Below are 22,322 nucleotides of genomic sequence, written 5' to 3'. Positions count from 1 at the left end.
ACGAGGCAGCAGTCGATCAACAACTGTTGTGTTCTCACATGAACTCACTCTGACATGATCTGGGACTTTGATTGAGGGACGTTGGCAGGAGACATGTGTGTCCCTGTCTGTGTCCCTACACTGCAAAAACAGCTAGGATAGAAATAAGCCAGATATTCTTACATCTGTCACCAGTGTGAGCGTGTGCGTACCTGTGAGAGGGTGAGGCGACTCCCGGCTCGTTTGTGATACTTGTTGGGACTCTCGAACTGAAGATCCTCCCAGCGAATCCTCCACAACATCCCGGCCAACTCCTTCTCCAGCTTCAGTTTCCTGGAAAACAACAACAACAACAACAGTGTGGACGGTGAAATCAGAAGAGCAACAATCTCAATCTCCAGTTCAGTTTAAAACAGAGGTGTTAAACCTGCGGCCCGCGGCCCACATGCAGCCCACCACATGCTAGCAATTATTTTTAGTTTAGTGTTATAATTACAGTTATTATTGACTTCATTTGTTTGATATGAATCTGTTTATTTTGCATCATATATATGTTTTTATGATGGAGTATAAATGAAAACATGTGAAATGTCATGATGAATATTATAATATAAACATATATAATGTATATCATTTAAACATAACAGTTATTCACTGTCATTAGAGTTTGAGGAGACTTATGCTAACAGCTAATTGTGGCGTTTGCTTCAGTTACATTTAATCTCCATCTTTTCCTGAGAAACCTCTGTGTTGATGCACTTAACGCGTGTTTGTGTTTAATTCCATTTTAACTGCGGCGACGTAACTACGCTGTTTACTGAACTTTGGCGAAGGCTGAAACATTTGAGTTTTTTAAAGGTGAATATTTGTAAAGGCCGGGGACAAAGGGCTGTTTCTTTCAAACACACAAACATGGTTTTCACAGTAAAGACCTTCGTGCAGTTTAATCAGTAACTCCCATGTAAATACAGTGTTGCTCAAAATTCAAAATTGACCTTAAAAACCCATCTCATTACCTTTAAGACACAGAGTTCTGTGCATCTGAGGTAAATGTTTGACTTTAAATAAATATTGTAGAGCTTTTCTGATGAGTCACTGCAGTTATTTGTTCTGCAGAATAAATAAAAATAAATAAATAAAAAAAATACGACCCTGATAAAGATTAGAATCCACATCAGTGTTCACTCCCACAACCTTTGTTTTGAAAAAAAACAAAAAAAAACACTGACTCAGACGTCCTCACCTTGTTGTAACAAAACACTCATTAAAACGTTGCATAGATAAACATGAATATAAACATGAATATACACAATTTAACTTAACTTAAGTGTACAACATATAAAGATGATATTTGTTACTTGTTGTTGCTGTTTAACGGCCTTTTTAACAGGAAACTGAAGTCAATTTGTGCCACTTCTTCTCCCCATACCAAAGCCCATAGAGAAAATCATCAGAGTTGTTGATAATAGTAAGTTTAAATGCTTAGACGTCAGTGACACAAAGTGACCACACGAGGCAGCAGTAGACCAGTAAAATCTCTGATTTTCTCTGTTTCCAGTCAAAAAAACAACAACATTTTAATGGTGAAATAAAGCAGTGAACATATTCTTAAGATATCCAACATTTCTTCTATTGTTAAGTGGTTAAAACATGTTTTTCCACATTTCCTGAAAAGCTGAAGCTGAAAACAGACGAGAGGAGGTGCAGAGTTCTAATTCTCTCTGTCAAATCATTTGATTTACACGATGTGGAAAGATAACGAGGGCATTATCGCTCCATAATGACAAACACGTGTTGCCTGGCCCAGCTTTAACATCTCTACTAGGGTGGCGTAATTACACTTTTCAAACGTACGTTGTTGTTGACGTAGGTCAAACTGCAGTTTAAATAGGTCACGGCTAATTAATCTGATAAAATAAACACCCTGTGACTATTTTCATTCTTAAATCAACTGAGTTCTACTTTTGTTTTAGCCATAAAATTATGACAAGAAAATGATTTTCTGAAACCAAATCACTAGCAGCGGAAAACAGAGTGTTTTTTTGTTGAGTTACGTTGTGTGTTTGAAACACGAGCAGGGCGCACACATTCCAGCCCCATCTCAAAGGTGTAAAGCACTTCCAGATGGCAGCAGGAAATTATTGCAGCGTACGCGGGTTTAAGTCTTTTTCTCCGGCTCTCAAACGTCACCTGTTTCCTTTATTTTCTTAACCTCATTTTTTTTTTTTTTTTTTTTGTCGTGACTCTGATTCGTTTGTGTTTGTTTGTGTGCTACAAATACTCCACTCCGTGTGTGTGTGTGTGTGTGTGTGTGTGTGTGCATTTTCAGAACAGGAAACACCATTAAACCTGGTTCCACCACCACCCCCCCCCCACCCTCCTCCTCCCAAAAAGGTATTTTTCTATTTAGAGAACCTCGTTTTGGAGACCCTCTGGCAGCCAGAGGGCCAAAGTGTGGGGCTCCACACTGGGCCTATTGTTTCATCAGTCCCACATGTGAATACCTTTGCAGGACCAACCCTGCTATTAAAACAACAGAGCGGCGGCTGCTGCTGCTGCTGCTGCTGCTGTTACTGCTGCTGTTACTGTTACTGCTGCTGTTGTTACTGTTACTACTGCTGCTGCTGTTACTGCTGCTGTTACTGTTACTGCTGTTACTGCTGCTGTTACTGTTACTGCTGCTGTTGTTACTGTTACTACTGCTGCTGCTGTTACTGCTGCTGTTACTGTTACTGCTGCTGCTACTGTTACTGCTGCTGCTGCTATTACTGCTGCTGCTGTTACTACTACTGCTGCTGCTGCTGTTACTACTGCTGCTGCTGTTACTTCTGCTGCTGCTATTACTGCTGCTGCTCTTAGTGCTGCTGCTGTTACTACTGCTGCTGCTGTTACTACTACTACTACTGCTGCTGCTGTTGCTGCTGCTGCTGTTACTACTACTGCTGATGTTACTGCTGCTGCTGTTACTACTGCTGCTGTTACTGCTGCTGCTATTACTGCTGCTGTTACTACTGCTGCTGCTGTTCTACTACTACTGCTGCTGTTACTGCTGCTGCTGTTACTACTACTGCTGCTGTTACTGCTGCTGCTGTTACTACTACTACTGCTGCTGCTGTTACTACTACTGCTGCTGTTACTGCTGCTGCTATTACTGCTGATGTTACTACTACTACTGCTGTTACTACTACTTCTGCTGCTGCACATTAAGCATCCACATGGTTCAGTTTACTCACACCTCTTATATCACATTTATAATTTTTAGTTCATTGATCTGTTAATAAACTAAAACATGTTGCTGCTATCTATCTATACTAGCTTGCAACACACAGTTAACTAGCTAACAGTTTTGTTTTCTTTCTCTCTTACCGTTTCTTTCTTTAATCTATCTATCTATCTATCTATCTATCTATCTATTTATGTATGTATGTATGTATCTATCTATCTATCTATCTATCTATTTATGTATGTATGTATGTATGTATCTATCTATCTATCTATCTATCTATCTATCTATCTACCTAAGCTAGCAACACAAAAGTAACAGTAATATCCCACTTTCCAACACTATTATTTTGTCACGTTATCTCTTCAATATTTTATTTTAAAGGTAAAATCAAACTATTTTCAACCCATGTCAGTTGAAAATTGCACATTTCTTTTTGAAGGGCTCATGTTTTGTGTCATGTTTTCTCCTTTGTTCAATCCACGTCAGTGAGTCGTTCACAGGTTCACAGTGAACATTTCACTTTAAATGATTTTTCACCACGTAACCACACAACGACACAGACTCAACACACAGGTTTATTTATTTATTTATTCAACGTTGTGTACCTCTCTGTGTTATACAAGAATCGATCACAGTAAAATATCTAACCCTCCACCCATTTGTTATACAAAAATACAACATCAATTTCACAGGTTGGGACTTTTTTTTGTTTCACCACAGATTAAATAGCTTGTTCTGCCTCGTGAAACAAATATATAACAAAAATATGCCCCCAAAATATGTTGAGTTAATCTGAGTATTAAAATAATTTCTTATAAAAAAATACATAATCAGCAGCAAATATATACACTGGAAAAAAGATAAAAAAATACTTCAATTGGTAACACACAAAATGATCAATCCAAACCAAAGTTAATAAACAAATAGTTGACTTTAGTTTGACTGAACTAAAGTCAACATATTTAAGAAATTGGTGACTAATTAATTGAGTTAATCCAAGCTAAAGTAAACTAAGTAAATTAACTTAACTTAATTCAGGTTCCCAATTAAAGTATTTATTTTTTCCATTTGCTTTTTCAGTGTAATTAATAGAGCATTTACTATATTTTCTTATTCAAAAATAAATTCATCTGTCATATACTTGATTAAAAAAAGCGTATTGGCAGTTTGATCTGAGGATCTAGAAAAACAAAGTCACAGTGACAAAACTCCAAAGTGTTTTAAAGGTTTAGTGGTGTTTTTGTAGGTCAAGTGCTGAACATGGAGGCCTTTCAGCAGCTGCTTGATCGTCAGGACGGCTGTAAAATAGCCCTGCTGTCTCCCTCCCTGTCCATCAGTGACTGCTGTCTGCCAAAACAGGAAGCAATTTGTTAGCCTTCGCTATCAAACGGAGCTGTCACAGAGGAGAAGAAGGAAAAATCCACATTTCTATGCTTTTTTTCTTCTTTTTTTCTCTTAAACGTTTGCAGCCGCGTGGCCTTGGAGAGCGAGAAGTCGACTCAAACTCTAATAAAACATGTGCAACATGTGAGTGTTGTGTGAGAGAAACGGCCTCGCGCTTAAATATAAAACTGCCATTGATGCAAACGGTGGAATCTAAACATCGGCTTTTTTGTGAATAAAGTAAAACATTTGCTGCTATTTGGGAGTTTATGCTACTGAATGTCTGTCTGTCTGTCTATGTTAGCCATACATTAACTAGCTAACACAAATCCCCCAGTTTGGTGCTCTCTCTCTCTCTCTCTCTCTATCGATCTATCAACGCTAGCAATACAAACGTTAACTAGCTAACAGAAATACACCAGTTTTGTTTCTTCGCTAGCTAACAACTATGCTAGCTAACACACAACAGTTTTTTTTCTTTCTTTCATCTATCTATCTATCTATCTATGCTAGCTAGCAACACAAATGTTAGCTATAAATTATAGAGGAAAAAAATCTACATTTTCCTTTTTTCCCTGTTAAACGTTTGCAGCCGCGTGGCCTTGGAGAGCGAGAAGTCGACTCAAAGTCTAATAAAACATGTGCAACATGTGAGTGTTGTGTGTGAGAAACGGCCTCGCGCTTAAATATAAAACTGCCATTGATGCAAACGGTGGAATCTAAACATCGTCTGACGAGGGCAGAGAGTCAGGAGCAAAAATGCATCACAGAGTTTTCCCTGTTGGGACAGAAATAGATCCTTGTTGCCACCAAATGTTTTACTTGGATCCCTTTGGATTTATTTATTTTTTTTAAAAAAGAGAAAAGTGGAGCATATTTCTGTAAAACTTACCGGCCAAAAGTCCAGGAAAACTAGCTGGTCAGGAGACCAGGCTGCACTGCCAGCTGGGAAATAAAGGGGGGGATAATTAATGTTTTTTAAGAATCAATAGACATAATCTACATGTTGTAATAATCTGTGAGTTATTTGATGTGAAGAGAAGATGAAATGGTGGAGGTTAAAGTGGGGGGGATTTACCTCGGGTGGACAGCCGCTCCGTCGTCTTTCCTCCACTGTTCTTCTGATCAAAATCCACTGTGATTGGCTGGTGATTAACACTTGTGTGTGTTAATAATAGTCAGTATTGGAAAAGTAATCAGATTACCAGTGTGATTGTGTTAGTCAGAGCTGTCAACACTGTAAAACAATCTTCTGTTAAGTCGACTCAATTAAAAGGGAAAAAAAAAACGTTAAGACGAAGACAAACCTTTAGAAAAGTGATTTTTTTCTTCTCCCATATAATTACTCGTGTAATTAAAACAGACTTAATCTAATATTGATAATTAAAAATGAGGTGCACATGCATGCTGAGTGTGTTCGTAAAATTAAATCTGTTTTAAATTAAATTTTATCGGCCAAAGCCCCAGAACAGAGCTATAAAATAGAAAAACATTACAGTTCATTTGAGTGATAGCTCAGTATTGATGCCTAATATCACAACCATGTGCAATACTGTAGTTTTTACTTTTCTAAGCTGAGTTCATATTTTCTTTTTCTATCTAGTGATTTTAGCCAGTATTGGTCCAATACCAATACCAATACCAATACCAATACTGATACCAAGTATCGGTTCGGCTTGATTATTTCATTTCAAACCTATGTAAATAAACATGGTGGATATTAAAAGGAGAGTCAGGATTTCCTTTTTAAATTGAGACAGATTTAAGCCTCTTAACGAAAGGCTCAGCTACCAAAATCTTAAAAACAATTGTTACTAATATCACTTTATTTCAACGTTTCACAGCCTCTTAGATGAGAAACAAAAGTTTTTTGTAGTTGAACCATCAAGTATTTGATGGTTTCTAGACATTTTTATGTTTTTCTGACATTTCATGGATCAAATTCCTGATCAAATTGATGAAGAAAATGAATCAAGATAAAAAATAACTATAAATTGCAGGCCTAATCTGACTGCTCTAAATTTGTCCCAAGCTATGGAGAAACAGGGCCAAAAAAACAACAGAATTTGTCTGATTAATGTGAGAGAAACAGGAAAACATGGCCTTGATCTGAGAAAGATTAGCGTCACATTAAAAACACTGTTACCACAGTAGCAGATGTTTTCATCTTTCATTTGTACAATTTAGAAGCAAACTAAAGAGCAGAGCGAGAGTCCAGGTTTTTGTTTTTAGTTTGAAAATCAGTCATGTTTGTGCTGTTCTCACTGGATCCATGAGCCAAAACACTTATGACAACCCAGCGAGCAAGCGAGCGAGCACACAAACAAACAAACAAACAAACAAACACGCAGTCCCTTTGAGAGCAGCACACCAATCACCTTGACTGATGTTTTCCAGTTGACACGAGCGGCGTGAGAATTGGAATTTTAAAGAGTCGGACCGTTTAGCTTTAATCCCGGGCAAAGAAAATAAACGTAATGAACACACTAATGAACATTAAATGAGAGCAGCAGTCTGGCTTCTCTGGGGCCAGTAAATGAGCTCACTTGGCAGCTTAAACACACTTCACCGCTGCTTTAACGCCGTCACCTGCTGAGCCGTTTCTGTGGCAACAATCGTGTAAATACCACACTGGCACCTACAGCAGCACGACCCATAAATCCTTCTTCAAATACATCCCTCCCTCCCTCACTCACTCACTCACCCTCTCTCTCTTTTAGTCAGAGAAACTTGAAAAGAAAGTTTTGCTGTTTGAGCTAAAAGCAGCAACAGACACACAAAGCCTCAGCAACTCACCTGTATATGAGGAAACTGGAGATCCCGAAGATGATGAGCGCCAAGCCGGAGCCCACAGCGACGATACCCAGCACCGGCAGATGATCTGGAAACAGGGAGCGTTTTATTATTATCTAATAATACTAACTAATTATCCTTTAATCAAAGGAAACACGGAGGAACATCGCTCTATTAATTCAGGGAACGACCATCTGTCTGATCAACCCATAACTTAACAGGCTTCACATTTGACAGCTGCTTCACTCAGGTCACGGCGGTGTGCAGTGCCAAATTTGGCGTTGTTTGGACGAAAAAAAATGCGAGATATCGGTGGAAATGCGACGGATATATCGCTTAAAGAGCCACTTCTGCACTCATCAATGCAAAAGCCGATGACTTTCAACAAAGAAAATGAAACACATACTGCCCCATTTTGGTGCTTTGTCTCACTGTGAGACGACATATTTCACCTGGAAACTGAAGTTTGTGTGTCTTTGTAAACCTCTCACTCTCCTGCACCGACAGAAAATACAGAAAATCTGGGATTTTAATGTCACAGCACACAGGAGTTGGTGATCCATTGCTGCCTCCATCAGTAAATTCAAATGTCTTATTCTATGACTTTCTGTGTCTGAAAAGCTTCGTTTTGATTGACCTCAGTGACACAACGTGACCACACGAGGCAGCAGAGAGCTAAAAACACGGATTTTCTCTATGGAGTTTGGTGTGGGAGAGTAAAAACTTCAGTTTAGTGTTGGAAACAGCGGTCTAATGGTGACATAAACAGACTGGAAGAGTCGTGAATCAAAGCCAACAATGCCAAACTGTAGATCAGTTTCTGTTGTATTTATTTATTTCTCTGTTTTTCCATTACAATTTCTATCATAATACATTCGAGCAGGTTCTCAACAGCTGCTGTTATTCATTCTACAAGTTTGTAGAAGAAACTCTTTCTCTTCCTGCTCAGAACCATGAGTCCACACTCTTTTCTGGGTTGATCCAGGTCTCTTTTTGAAATTGTTATGATATTGAATGACTGTGTGATCGATATAAGTGGCACTTTTTCTAAGATTTCTAAGATGTATATTATTGTGCGTTTTGTGTCAACACATGGTGGGAAAATGTCAGCCGACAATATGTTTCTGTAAAGAGAGAGAGAGAGGGGGGGGGGGGGGGGGGAGAAGAAAATGGAGCATTCACTGTCCTTGGGGCTGGAAGAAAGAAGAAGTCCAGGCTCTGTGTGTCTGTGTGAATTATTTTGGCTGTAGATTTTTTTGGGACCCGGTCAGATTTACTGCCCGTCTCCTTGTGATCGTCTCTTCCTGCCAGAATACATTTATAATTGCAGTGATTTTCCTCCACAGTTCATCATTTCCCTTTGGAAAGTGTCACTCATACTCGTTCATACACCAGAGAGCAGCTGCAGCACTTATCTTTCACTCCCATCATCACTCCAGCAAATGTTAGACTTGGAAATGTTGCTTTTTTTTTCACGCCTCATTGACGCAAAGAAATGAGATTAAATATAAATAAATTTCCTTTTTAAAAAAAGGAAGTATAATTGTCAAAACAGCATCAACATTAAAATACGACAGGGCGTGGAGAGATAAAGTGGATAAGTGCAAATAAAGCACTGAAAATATGGCTGCGGTTCATTTTTATGTTTTAATCTTGATTTAGCACAACAGTCAAACTTCATACTAAACTGTTAAACTAAAATAGTTGTAGTTCCCTTTTTCACCAGTAGGGTGCAGCCATATTTTTTATCACAAACCTCACAGCAGCTAGCTATAAGTGATGTTAGCGGGATGCTATGACATTAGCAGCTACAGTAATCAGACACAATGGCATTAGCATTTGACATTAGCAGCCACTGAAGCCAGATACTGTAGAACTGGTGTTTAACTACTAGCAGCTATTTCAGCTATCCTTGCTGTGAAGAATTCACACCTACATTAGCCAAATGCTGTGGTGTTATTGTTTGACTTTAGCAGGAGCTGCTAACGTCAAGACTGGCTACTAGCACCTACAGTTAGTAGTTTATGTAAAACTTTTCAAACAGAAAAGGAGCTTCTCTGTCGTGGAATAGTAGAATGAGAGAAGAGGACGTAACAGAGCAGAGGAAATACCATCGTTGCAGGAGGGGTCGTCCTTGGAGAAGACACAGGGAGGGTTGTCCAGTGGTGGACCCCCGCTGGGCCAGTGGATCCTCTCTGTCTGCGACCAGATGATCTCCTTGTTGGTGCCGTTGTAGTACGCAACGAGCTGCGGACACAGAGGAATTAAGGATAGAAAAAATGAGTATTTTCTTTAACGCTTACATTCTCATATTTCACAGTTTTTAAAAAAAACAAAAACACATGAGCTAATCAGGGAGCAGTAGAGGAACCGGCGTCATGTGCGCTTTATTTTGACGGGGAGAGCTTTAACGAGCAGCATCTGTGGTTCCCGCTGTGAAACACGACTCTGGCGTTTGTGTGTTTGTGACCCGGCAGAGTTTTCATGTTTTCACCCGTGTGTTGTGTGTCCTCCTCCTCCTCCTCCTCCTCCTCTCTGCTGAAACCTGGAGGCCCTTCACCCCCACAGAGGGTCATCACAACAGCGCAGAATGTGACGGTGAGCGGCGCAGACGCCGCACCGTCTGAAATAGAATCTAGTATTTTTGGACGTGGGTTGTGTTTACTCTGCTTCTCTCTGCTGCCGCCAGAATAAAAATCTTTACTCGGAATATCCTTCAGGCGACGAGCAGGGGCGTTTTTTTACGGCACATACCGAGAAAAACACTTAGGAGTGCACAGTATTCGATAACGACTTCTTTATTAACCCTGCTTTTAATGAAAGGAGCCACTGTCCTGTGCTGTTTAATGAGAGCTGCTTTATTATTATTATTTTTTTTAAATTAAGGTTTAAGTGCCTGTAAAGGGATAAAAATATCTCACCTCACAGGGAAATGTGAAGCTGACCACTTTCGAAGAAAAAAAGAGTCGCTAAGTGTTTAAAAATTAGGTTTAAAAAGTAAAATGTTAAATGCGACAATCATTTTCCACTCTGACACACACACATACACAATCACTGGTTTGTGTGTTTCTGTGGGGAGCAGATATAAGAACGTCCTTTTGTTGGTTTATTTTTCTCTCAGTTCTTCATTTGGGTCATGTATCACTGTCTGCTTGTGCATTAAAGGGGAATACCAACAATTTGACACAAAAAAGTCAGTTTACAGGCATAAAATAGATAAAAACATCTACTTTGCAGGAAAAAACAAGATTCTATCTACCACTCACAACAGCTAGCTGGCAGCTACGGTAGCCGGGGGCTATGGCATTAGTGTTTGATGTTAGCAGCTACTGTAGCCAGATGCCATGGCATTGGTGTTTGACGTTAGCAAAGGTGCCAGGTGGGGGAATGTTAGATGTTAGCAGGTACTGTAGCTGCTAACATCAAACACTAATGTCATAGCATCTGGCTACCGTAGCTGCTAACATCAAACACTAATGCCATAGCACCTTGCTACCGTAGCTGCTAACATCAAACACTAATGCCATAGCACCTGGCTACCATAGCTGCTAACATCAAACACTAATGCCATAGCACCTGGCTACAGTAGCTGCTAACGTCAAACACCAATGCCATAGCACCTGGCTACAGTAGCTGCAAACGTCAAACACCAATGCCATAGCACCTGGCTACAGTAGCTGCAAACGTCAAACACCAATGCCATAGCACCTGGCTACAGTAGCTGCTAACATCAAACACTAATGCCATAGCACCTGGCTACCGTAGCTGCTAACATCAAATACTAATGCCATAGCATCTGGCTACCGTAGCTGCTAACATCAAACACTAATGCCATAGCACCTGGCTACCGTAGCTGCTAACATCAAACACTAATGCCATAGCACCTGGCTACCGTAGCTGCTAACATCAAACACAAATGCCATAGCATCTGGCTACCGTAGCTGCTAACATCAAACACTAATGCCATAGCACCTGGCTACCGTAGCTGCTAACATCAAACACTAATGCCATAGCACCTGGCTACCATAGCTGCTAACATCAAACACTAATGCCATAGCACCTGGCTACAGTAGCTGCTAACGTCAAACAACAATGCCATAGCACCTGGCTACAGTAGCTGCAAACGTCAAACACCAATGCCATAGCACCTGGCTACAGTAGCTGCTAACATCAAACACTAATGCCATAGCACCTGGCTACCGTAGCTGCTAACATCAAATACTAATGCCATAGCATCTGGCTACCGTAGCTGCTAACATCAAACACTAATGCCATAGCACCTGGCTACCGTAGCTGCTAACATCAAACACTAATGCCATAGCACCTGGCTACCGTAGCTGCTAACATCAAACACAAATGCCATAGCATCTGGCTACCGTAGCTGCTAACATCAAACACTAATGCCATAGCACCTGGCTACCGTAGCTGCTAACATCAAACACTAATGCCATAGCACCTGGCTACCATAGCTGCTAACATCAAACACTAATGCCATAGCACCTGGCTACAGTAGCTGCTAACGTCAAACACCAATGCCATAGCACCTGGCTACAGTAGCTGCAAACGTCAAACACCAATGCCATAGCACCTGGCTACAGTAGCTGCAAACGTCAAACACCAATGCCATAGCACCTGGCTACAGTAGCTGCTAACATCAAACACTAATGCCATAGCACCTGGCTACCGTAGCTGCTAACATCAAATACTAATGCCATAGCATCTGGCTACCGTAGCTGCTAACATCAAACACTAATGCCATAGCACCTGGCTACCGTAGCTGCTAACATCAAACACTAATGCCATAGCACCTGGCTACCGTAGCTGCTAACATCAAACACAAATGCCATAGCACCTGGCTACCGTAGCTGCTAACATCAAACACTAATGCCATAGCACCTGGCTACCGTAGCTGCTAACATCAAACACTAATGCCATAGCATCTGGCTACCGTAGCTGCTAACATCAAACACAAATGCCATAGCATCTGGCTACCGTAGCTGCTAACATCAAACACTAATGCCATAGCACCTGGTTACCATAGCTGCTAACATCAAACACGACTACTCTACTATCTTAGGATACCACAGAATTGTGTTTCTGATAAATACAAAAACAACGTTTGTGTACATAATGTAGCCGTAATTGATTGTGCATCGTTAGACTGGTTTTTTTATGTCGTTTTTCGTGAGCTGTGGGAGACGTTGTCTCACGCTTCACTCTGCACAGACTGCAAAAAATGTAAATAAACGTCAGCAAAACTATTTTAGCTTAGTCATGTCTGGGAGAACAATACTTGTGACACAGCTGGAGAATCATGTCTTTAAAATGACTCAGCACAAATGTATCACAGACATAAACATAAAGAAAAGTCCTAAAACAAATCTTCCTGGACATTAGAAATAAAAGATCACATCTTTAAACTAAAGAAAAGTGATTGTTTATCTTTAAATGGGATCATTTTACAATAGAAAGAACATTAAACAGAGTTAATCTGACTGACAAATATCCTGTTTTGATAGTAGAAGCCCAGATGTCGCAGCTTTGCTGTCACATGTTCTGTGTCGGGTTACAAATAACATGAAACACAGCATCACATTCATCCTTCACTGAAAGCTGAAACCTTCCTGGGACGTTTTTCTCAAGCAGGCAGCTGCATGGCGACATGAAGCCAATCGGCCATAAGAATCGACCAATTAAAAACATGAGGATTAATGCGAGCAGGAAGTCACGCTGACAGACTCTCCGGGGGAAACGCCATGCATGGAAATCAAATGTTGTAAAGCAAACTCTTCTTCTTCTTCTTCTTCTTCTTCTTCTTCTTCTACAGTGGAGCGGTTCACTGCGTTCACAGAGCAGAACGTACACAAATATTTTCACCGGACTGTGAGTGAAGAATTTGAGGTTTTTATCCATCGTATCATTAGAGACGTCAGGACTGCAGAATATTATCATCTCAAACAGTAATGATGAGCCAAACAAACCCCTTTAAAGGCTTTAAAACTCACTAATTACGCCCCCAAAACAATTTCAATTAATTTCCCGTTAAAACAATTACAGACACACAGAAGTGTGTGTGTGTGTACTCATTTTCATAATTAAATGGCTTGAAAAAACGACTCCACGTGCTTATCAATAAAAATCCCCCGAGGAGTCAACGACAAAAAAGAGTTAACGTGTTATTAACTCTTATGTAATCATAACCACAGTTATGAGCGCTAACATGCTTGTAACTCGTGTTCTCTCAGAAACCACACACAAATAAACAGCATTTTAAAAACCCAGATGGTCTAATTACATGAATGGAAGGAACAGCAGATAAAATCACTGTGAGATTAAAATCAGTGTTTTTGTCAATGGGATCTGGTGACGGGGGACTGACGAGAAAACCCGAAAAGCAAAGTAAGACAGCGTACAGTTTAAAAACATTTAGTACATTGTGTTGCATTGTGTTGCTGATTACAAACATTGAGTATACTACTCATAAACATGTCTCTGTAAGTCTATTATCGTTTAAATTTGTTTTGATTGTTCGATTATTTGATGGATTATAAAAAGCTGATCACTTACTGTGACTATTCATGATATTTTAAAATTCAAAGGAAATTAAAGATGTTCCTTGAACGCATCTTGAAGCTGCTGCTCCTCTAAACTCAACACACCGTAGAAATCCAGCAGGAATTAAGAATAGTCCCGAAACATTTACATTTTCAAGTTTAGTTATACAGTGGTTAATCTTAGCATTATAGCTAGGTTTGCTAACCAGCAAAGCTAATTTTGTCCATTTGGTCAAAACTTTACATGATATTTCATACATAATTACACCATAGCAACACGTCCACATAACTCCAAGTCCTTCACAAGTGTAGTAATGGGTAATATTAGCATTATAGCTAGGTTTGCTAAGTAGCAAAGCAAATTGTGTCCATTTGATAATCACATTACATGGTGTTTACATGAAAACACCACAGTAACATGTCTACAAACACCAGTTTGTAAAGAGGACAGAAAAGCTCAAATAAAACATAAATGTTTGGGGCAGACCACAATGACTCAGCGTTACATCTGCAGGGGGCGCTCCAGTTCAAACCTCCCACTCACTCCTAACTGGGACATTACAACCTCTGAGTACAACTAGAACACAGGAACTGTTAGTACCTGAGAGAAGCCCCACATCCAACAGTGAACACATGACTCACCCCGTACTCCCCCGTCTCCTGGTCAGTCATCGCCCACAGGTTGACGTCAATGTCCCGGGCGTTTTTGTGATCCGTGGTCACGAGTCCCGTCACTCCTGGAATTTAAACAATAGCACGTCTTTAAACGTCATATATGAAGTCCTTTGATTCAGGTGTTTTTCTCTGTCGTACGCGTTGCATCATCGTGAACTGTGGATTCGTCGTCTCTTCACTTTGTGTATTAATGACAAACAGACATTTCTTTTTTGCAAAAGACAGTGTTTGACTTTGTTCCAGACTGGTTCAAGATGTTCAGACACAGGATCAGAGCATCACATTCACTCAGGACGTTTCTTTGTCTTTGCACGCACACAAACTGCACTTTCTAATAAATTCATTCAAAACAGAGAAAATGATGAAAGCGAGTCCTGAAAGGGCCACCATTTTTAAAACATTAGCACAAGATACGTGTCCTGAGTTCTTCTATGTCGTCGAGAACTCCATTAGCAGCCGTTAAAGGGACAATTCAGGTTTTTCCATTATACAGTTCTAGCGCGACTCAGCTCTACTCTACTGGGTTTTTCTTGTGCTTTTCCATCAGTGAGAGAACCTGGTACCTGGTGGATTTTTTAAGTACCTGCTCTGACGAGGTTCAAAACAAGCTGAGCTCATACAAACATGTGACGTCGACAGACTGCCGACGGCCACTGATTGGTCACAGAGTGTCGTCACTGTAGAGTCACGAGTGTGACGTCCGACACAAGAATCAAAGCTAATGCCAAACTGTCCATCAAAAAAAGACTTAAAAATCCTTTAACAGGGTGTCCGCGGGGTCTTAAAAACTATTTAAAGTTGATAAATTTTATTTCAGGAAAATTAAGGCCCTTTAAAAGTATTAAAAAGTCTTAATGGCGATTTCATGAGGTATTAAATTTTGTCCATATAGTTTGACTGCAAAAAGTATGCATGATTGTATTTATTTTCCTCCCCGCGTTTGTTAAAAACTACGACGCGCAGACATGCTCGCCCTGCAAGATCAGCTCAGGGCAGCGCGCGTACACAAGACGTTACGCATCTTGCGACAGCGAACAGGCTCCTCCTCCTGCCGCAAAATAATATCCGAAATCGCACAAAATAAACTCCAAAATGGCCAGAGATGGGAAAATGTAAGTTTGCGGACTCCTGGTTAGAGATCCCTGAATTTCAGCAATGGCTGAAACCTGTTGCTCAGAACAACCGGGGGCCTTTGTTTATATTGCAGAAAGAAGATAAGTGTCCATGGGCATCAACGCTGTCAGCAGAGAGCAGAAGCAGCTGTCTGTCGCTACTTTAACCCAAACCCAGCTTATGAGTTCCTTTGTATGGTTGTGCTCTATAGATTTAATTGCAAACTAAAACTAAAACTGTTTGTGTTGTGTTGCTGATTACAGCTTGAAATGGCGATAAGGTCTAAAAATACTTTGAGAAGGTCTTGAAAAAGTCTTAGAAAGGTATTGAAATGAACCTCAGGATTCCTGCATTAAAAACAAACGTAATCTCCAACATTTAACAAAGCAAATGTCTAAAATGTCAATATTTAACAGAGGAGCCTGGTGTATTTAGGGACAGCAATCACGTCCACGTTCAGTTCAGTGACAGACGGAGTCTGTGCTCCGGTCATGCAGGAAGTACTGAATGATTCTGGCAATAAATCTTTTTAAATCAACTGATTCTAATGATTCAGTTACACCCAAAACAACTGCTTTACAAGTCACTAGTTTGTGTGTTTGTGTGTTTGTGTCGCGAATGAACGGCCGTTTCTACACAGAAACGTTAGTAAACGTACCGTTGTTGTCAGGAAATATGTATTTTGGCTAAACCTTTAGCTAACTTCCTGTTAGCAGTGAGGGTTTTGGTGTGTGTGTGTGTGTGTGTGTGTGTGTGTGTGTGTGTGAGGTCATTGCACACGTTGTACGTAACGAGTCAGAAGTTACGTTTTTTCAAACTCTGCTTGCTAGAGTTCACAAATCAAAATGGCTGCCGTGACTCTAAATCTGTAGTTTTATGCTAGGTGTACACCGAAATTGTATTTTAGCCACTTCACAAAAGACTCACCTAAGGATATGTTTGCCATATTTATCTCACAGTTCCACAATCTTTCCCGACTGGAAACTAAACTTTGTAAAACTCACTTTCTCACTCACACACTCACACCAAAGTCCAGAGAAAATCTGCATTTTTAGCTGACATAAACACAGGAGCTGCGGCTCGACTACTTCCACATTTAGTCGGTTTGTGTCACTTTGGTGAAACCTAACAAATAAATTGACAATATAACACATGTGCACACACTAATGGAGGCAGCAGTGTGTGTGTTGGTGTAAAATCACTGATTTTCTGGACTTTGGTGTGGGGGAGTGAAGCGTTTACAAAGCGACACAGACTTTAGCTTCCAGTAAACACAGGATCTATTTTTCCTTTTATTTTCCCAACAATAATAATCCTCCTCTTTTTAAACTGAGGCAACAAAAACACCTTTGTTCTCCTTCCTTGCGACAGACAGCAGTGTAAACACAGACGTGTGTGAGCATCAGACACCATTAACTGGAGAGTTGTGTGATAATTGTTCGATGACACTGTAATTATCATCGTGTCGGCGGAGCGCCATGTGTTTAATCACATTTTTGTTTTTGAGGGTTAAACGCTGCTTTCTGACATCACTCACTTATCTGACAACATGCTTCACTGGAGAGCTTTGTTCTCTGACTAATGACCGTTTTCAGCATCCACACTTACATTAATCAGCATGGAGTTAATATTTTTGCACACACACACACAGAGTGTAAGTGAAGTGGTGAAAATAGCATTAGTCAGACATTAACTGCCCAAAACTGAGTCTATATCCCAATAAATTAGATATAAATTAGATATAAAGCTGAACACAGGTTGTGTCTCTGGACTCATGAAATGTTTGAGAGTGACAATAAATTGTAAATACACTGTAAAATAAAATATAATCTACTGTTTATAATCTGCATTACATGATCTTATATAAGTATACACTTTTTATTATTACCTTTCATTTCAGCTTCTTAATGTTAAATGAAGGATATTTACGTGTGAAATTGACTATAAATGTGGTCAAATTCTGCACAATAACAAATAATTACCATTTAAATTAAAGAAGTGTTATTAAGTGACTTTTTTTTAAATATAATTCTGTTGTTCATGAATTTTTTAATCAATATATACATACAGTGCTTTTTAACAAATGTATTAGACCACGTGCCATAAAAATGAGAAAACTATATATATTTTTATTAAATAAATATAAAAATAAATATTTTAGAACTTTCAAAAACGTGTTTCTAACCAAATAAAATCCCCTTTTAATATGTAAAAAACAATTTTTCTCTTCAGTAATGCAGGTAAATAACTATAATTTGTCGTTTTAATCAAGAAATAATAATGTGCTTTACTATTTTTTCTGGGGTTTTTTGTAAACAGTAAATTAAAAAGTTCCTGGATAGCAATAATAATTTAACTTTGGCTAAAGAGCTTCTACATACCGGTGTATTCAGATAAAACATGATTTTGAATAATTATCAATGCTGTTAATTTAGGGCAGCTGTGGCTTTAGGTGGTGGCACATTTCATTTATAATATGGTGATTATTATTAATGCAACAGCATTTGAAACCAGGAAAATTCATCAGAGATACTTTATCTTTTAGGCGTTTCAATCAGGCTTTGGTCTCTCGGCCTCTGATCTCCTTAACGCTTCAGAAGACCAAGACATGTTGGACAAACTTCCAAACTTCCAAACTTTGGGACAACAGTTTAAAGGAAGGTTCTATTGCAACATTACTGTGTCCCAGTGGACAAAGCAAGGACTCTGAAGACATGGTTCCCCATGGAACATGACTGACCTACAAAGAACCCTGACCCTTAACCCTGTCGAGCACCTTTGGGGTTAACTTTGAACAGAGATTGTGAGCCAGACCTTCTCGTCCAAGAAGATTGGAAGCTGTTAATGGTCAGGTGTCCCGATACATGTGTGTATGTTCCAGATGTTCTCTCACCCCAGAGTCGTCGGTTCTGCGTCCTCATCGTGATGTTTATGCCGTCGTTCTGGGCTCCGCCCTCCGCCAGTGTCTCCTCCAAGGCCTTGGCGTACAACACGAAACCATCATAGAAGCTGCCGGCGATGAAGTCCATCTGTGAGGATATTATGCAACGGTTTTCAGGTTTTGATTGATGGAACATTTTGAAGGAGAGATACATTTATGATGATGACTCTCAGAGAAGAAGAAAAAGAGAAGATAAATAGAGTCTCATTTGCTCTTAGTGAAACGCTTAATGGCTGAAATGAAAGCAGACATAAAGGTGTTGATTGCTCTCATTATTGTCACAGTGGACGTGTTCCTGCACAGAATACGTGAATTGTGAAATATTAAAGAGGTCATTGCATGTGCAAACGTCTTACCAGTGATGGTTCCAAATGCACTCCGAAATCCCTCTGAGCTCTGGCGTGAAGTCTCTTCTGGAAGACTTTGTACTCGGGATTATCAGGAGGCCGGTATGTGATCACCATCACGGACTGGAGGAGACACAGATGAAGACATTTTAAACATGACATTAAACACTCTTATGGTTTAAAAACGTTGAATTACGTAGAAATGATTACCTTCCTAAGTTTGTTCAGAACCATATACCCAACAATGCTAATGCTCAGAATCTCTTGCTAACCTGTTATATTGATCAAATAACCCAGAATATTGGGTACATTTGTTTTGTTTTTTGTCTATTTCAGATTAATAATGACATTATAATACTTTCAAGCATCCAGTTACGTACAAATTATTACAGTCCTACGTTTACTCATTAATATAAAGTGTACATTAGCCACAGAACCACATAACCAACAATGCTAATGCTCCTAATCTCTTGCTAACCTGTACAACTAATCAAATAATCAGGAATATCAGATACAATACAATAGTTTCTGTTGTTTATTTCACACTAAACAAGACTATAACACTTACAAGCATCCAATTATGTACAAATTATTACAGTCCTGCCTTTTACTCATTAATATAAAGTGTCCATTAGCCACATAAGGCCAACAATGCTAATGCTCAGAATCTCTTGCTAACCTGTAATATTAATCAAAATAACCCAGAATATTGGGTATATTTGTTTGTTTATATCGGACTAAACATGACATTATAACACGTTTATGGATTGAATTACGTACAAATTATTACAGTCCATCTTTTACTCATTACTATAAAGTGTCTATTAGCCAATGTTTAAAGTCCTTAAACCCAAGAAGTGTCAATTTAAAATGAAATGCAGCTTAAATGAGTTCAAATCAAAACCATATGTTTATCACGACAGCTGGATTAGGAAATCCATTCCCCACACAAACAGCCATGTTTGGACAGAGATGTGAACGGTCGGCTAAACAACTGACCTGCTGTGTTAATATTCTGTTGATATTCCTGCTGCTGCTGCTGCTGCTGTCACACTTTCAAACATTTAACTGTGTAATCTCCCTCTCTCTCTCTCTCTCTCTCTCTCTCTATGTCTCTACACTGGAAAATCTCCAGGTCGTTTTTCATGCACAAACATAAAAAACATGTTCAAAGAAGAAGCGTATTATGCTTTAATGAGTCCTGGTACGACTCGCAGACAAATTAACACCTTGCAACATCAACGAAATGGGAGCCAATTTTTTTCCAAGGTTCAGTTTAAGAAGAAACGGTTTAATACAAAGCAGATAAAGAGATCATGTAAAATCTCTGATCTTCAAATCCATCCCCAGTGAAGAGTCGTAAATATTATGACACAAACACTTCTGCAGGATAATTGAATCTGTTTTCTTTGGGGTTTTTTTTTGTTAAAGCAAAACAATAATGCATTAATTAATTGTAATTAAACAAGACATTTGTTTGTGTGGGAGAAAAAAAATAAGCGTACAGGAACAACATTAAATCGCCTCTAAAGTGGTAGTTACATGAGATAATTACGCATCGTCAGAGCTGACTGTGCTGTGAGCGCCCCCTAGCCTCTAGAGCAGGCTGCATGTCAACAGAGACAGCAAGAAAGAATGATTTTAGCCACTTTACAAAAGGTTCACCTCAGAAAATGTACTTTGGTGAAGGAGAGTGAACGGTTGATAAAATCTACAACACGATATTTTAAACGTTGTTTTTGCCACTTAATCTATCCATTAGACAACCTTTTACAACAGGAAACTACAGTTTGTGACACTTTGAAAACCACTTACTCCCTGCACCAAAGTCCATAGAGAAAATCAACGGTTTTAGCTCACATGAACACAGGGGTTGCTGATTTACAACTGCCTCATTTGGTGAGTTTGTGTCATTTAAGCAAATCCAAAATAAAGGAATTGAAACACAGAAGTCACAGAATAACACTTTTGAACTGAGTGATGGAGGCAGCAGTGACGGTGCAGTGGATCGACAACTCTTGTGTGCTGTGATGTAAAATCACTGATTTTCCCAATGGACTTTGGGAAGAAAGTGTTTTTTTAAAATGTCGCAAATTTCAGTTTCCGGTTGGAAAAGGCCGTCTTATGGTGAGATGAAGTGACAAAACAAGTCTCAAAATATTGTAGATTCAAGCTGGTGTTGATTTTTTATTAACAACTCACTCTGCTGCACCAAAGTCCACAGAGAAAATCAGCATTTTTACGTCACAGCAGAACAGGAGGCCGTTGCTTATTCTCCGTTCAGATTTCCATCAGTGACACAAACTGACCACACGAGGCAGCAGTAGACCAGTAGCTTCTCTACCTTTGAAAGACTTGGAGCAAAAACTGCCATAATCAGTTTGTCATGATGCAACATTTGTATTCAGGCAGCTGCTTTGGTTTAAAAAAAAACCTCTGTGAGCAGTGAATGTGGAGAGGCCAGAGTGATTTAAGGAGATAAATTAGACGGGCGACACATGCGTCTCAGTCGCACTGATTTCTGAGGCCAAACTGCTTCCTGGGAAAAACACACATGCTCTAATTCATTAATGTCATGCAAGAACGTCACTCTGGAAGCGGTTGAAGGGACTAAAGCAGAAAAATACCATATGTCATTCACTGCACCAGTAAATGAGAACACCCATTGGAAAAGATTATCATTGTGCACTGATTTATTTTATTTTTATTTTTGTTATTTATTATTGTACTCACCACCAACTGGTGGTAGGGTTAGGGTTAACCCTTAAGTACTTAGGGTTAGGATTAGTTAAACATAATTAAGAAGGTTATGGTTTCATTGGCGTGCGTTTATCTGTAAGTTTTGATTAGGTGGTGATGACCAAACTATGTTCGCGTTCAATTTTTGGTAAGAATTTCCCCACTGATGACGTCATAAGTCCACAACTAGCACGCTAATGTAGTTCAGTACATGTTTATTACATTAAAACAGCGTAGAAATACACAAGTGTATTGTGTGTACAACAACAACAACAACAACAATAAAGAAGACAGAAGAGCTAGCATAAAACACCTAGCATAAAACTACAGCTTTACACTCACAGCAGCCATTTTGATTTGTGACTTCTGGCAAGTAGAGTTTGACAAAACACAACTTCGGACTCGTTAGTGGGAATTTATTACCGCTAAGTACAACTGGAGTGCAACAGTCTCACACACACACACACACACACACACACACACACCCTCCCTGCTAACAGGAAGTTAGCTAAAAAGGTTTAGCCAAAATACACATTTCCTGACACCAACATTACGTTTACTAAGCGGGAGTC

The 22,322-nt window shown here is 39.4% G+C and overlaps 1 protein-coding gene across 1 annotated transcript in view; it reads right to left on the bottom strand.

Moving 5' to 3' along the window:
• Nucleotides 1-22,322, bottom strand: part of npr2 (natriuretic peptide receptor 2) — a 55,974-nt gene that overhangs the window by 22,341 nt on the left and 11,311 nt on the right. Inside the window, exons 3-8 of the mRNA XM_058617813.1 lie at nucleotides 19,021-19,134; nucleotides 18,617-18,752; nucleotides 14,578-14,672; nucleotides 9,493-9,628; nucleotides 7,385-7,469; nucleotides 192-312 (exon numbers count right to left, since the gene is read on the bottom strand). Coding sequence (XP_058473796.1) covers nucleotides 192-312; nucleotides 7,385-7,469; nucleotides 9,493-9,628; nucleotides 14,578-14,672; nucleotides 18,617-18,752; nucleotides 19,021-19,134 — 687 coding nt within the window. The remainder of the gene's footprint in view (nucleotides 1-191; nucleotides 313-7,384; nucleotides 7,470-9,492; nucleotides 9,629-14,577; nucleotides 14,673-18,616; nucleotides 18,753-19,020; nucleotides 19,135-22,322) is intronic.

Source organism: Solea solea, chromosome 19, assembly GCF_958295425.1.
Source record: "Solea solea chromosome 19, fSolSol10.1, whole genome shotgun sequence".
Classification (NCBI taxonomy): Eukaryota; Metazoa; Chordata; class Actinopteri; order Pleuronectiformes; family Soleidae; genus Solea; species Solea solea.
Note: the sequence above shows the minus strand (reverse complement) of the source record. Positions and strands in the feature narration are given on the sequence as shown.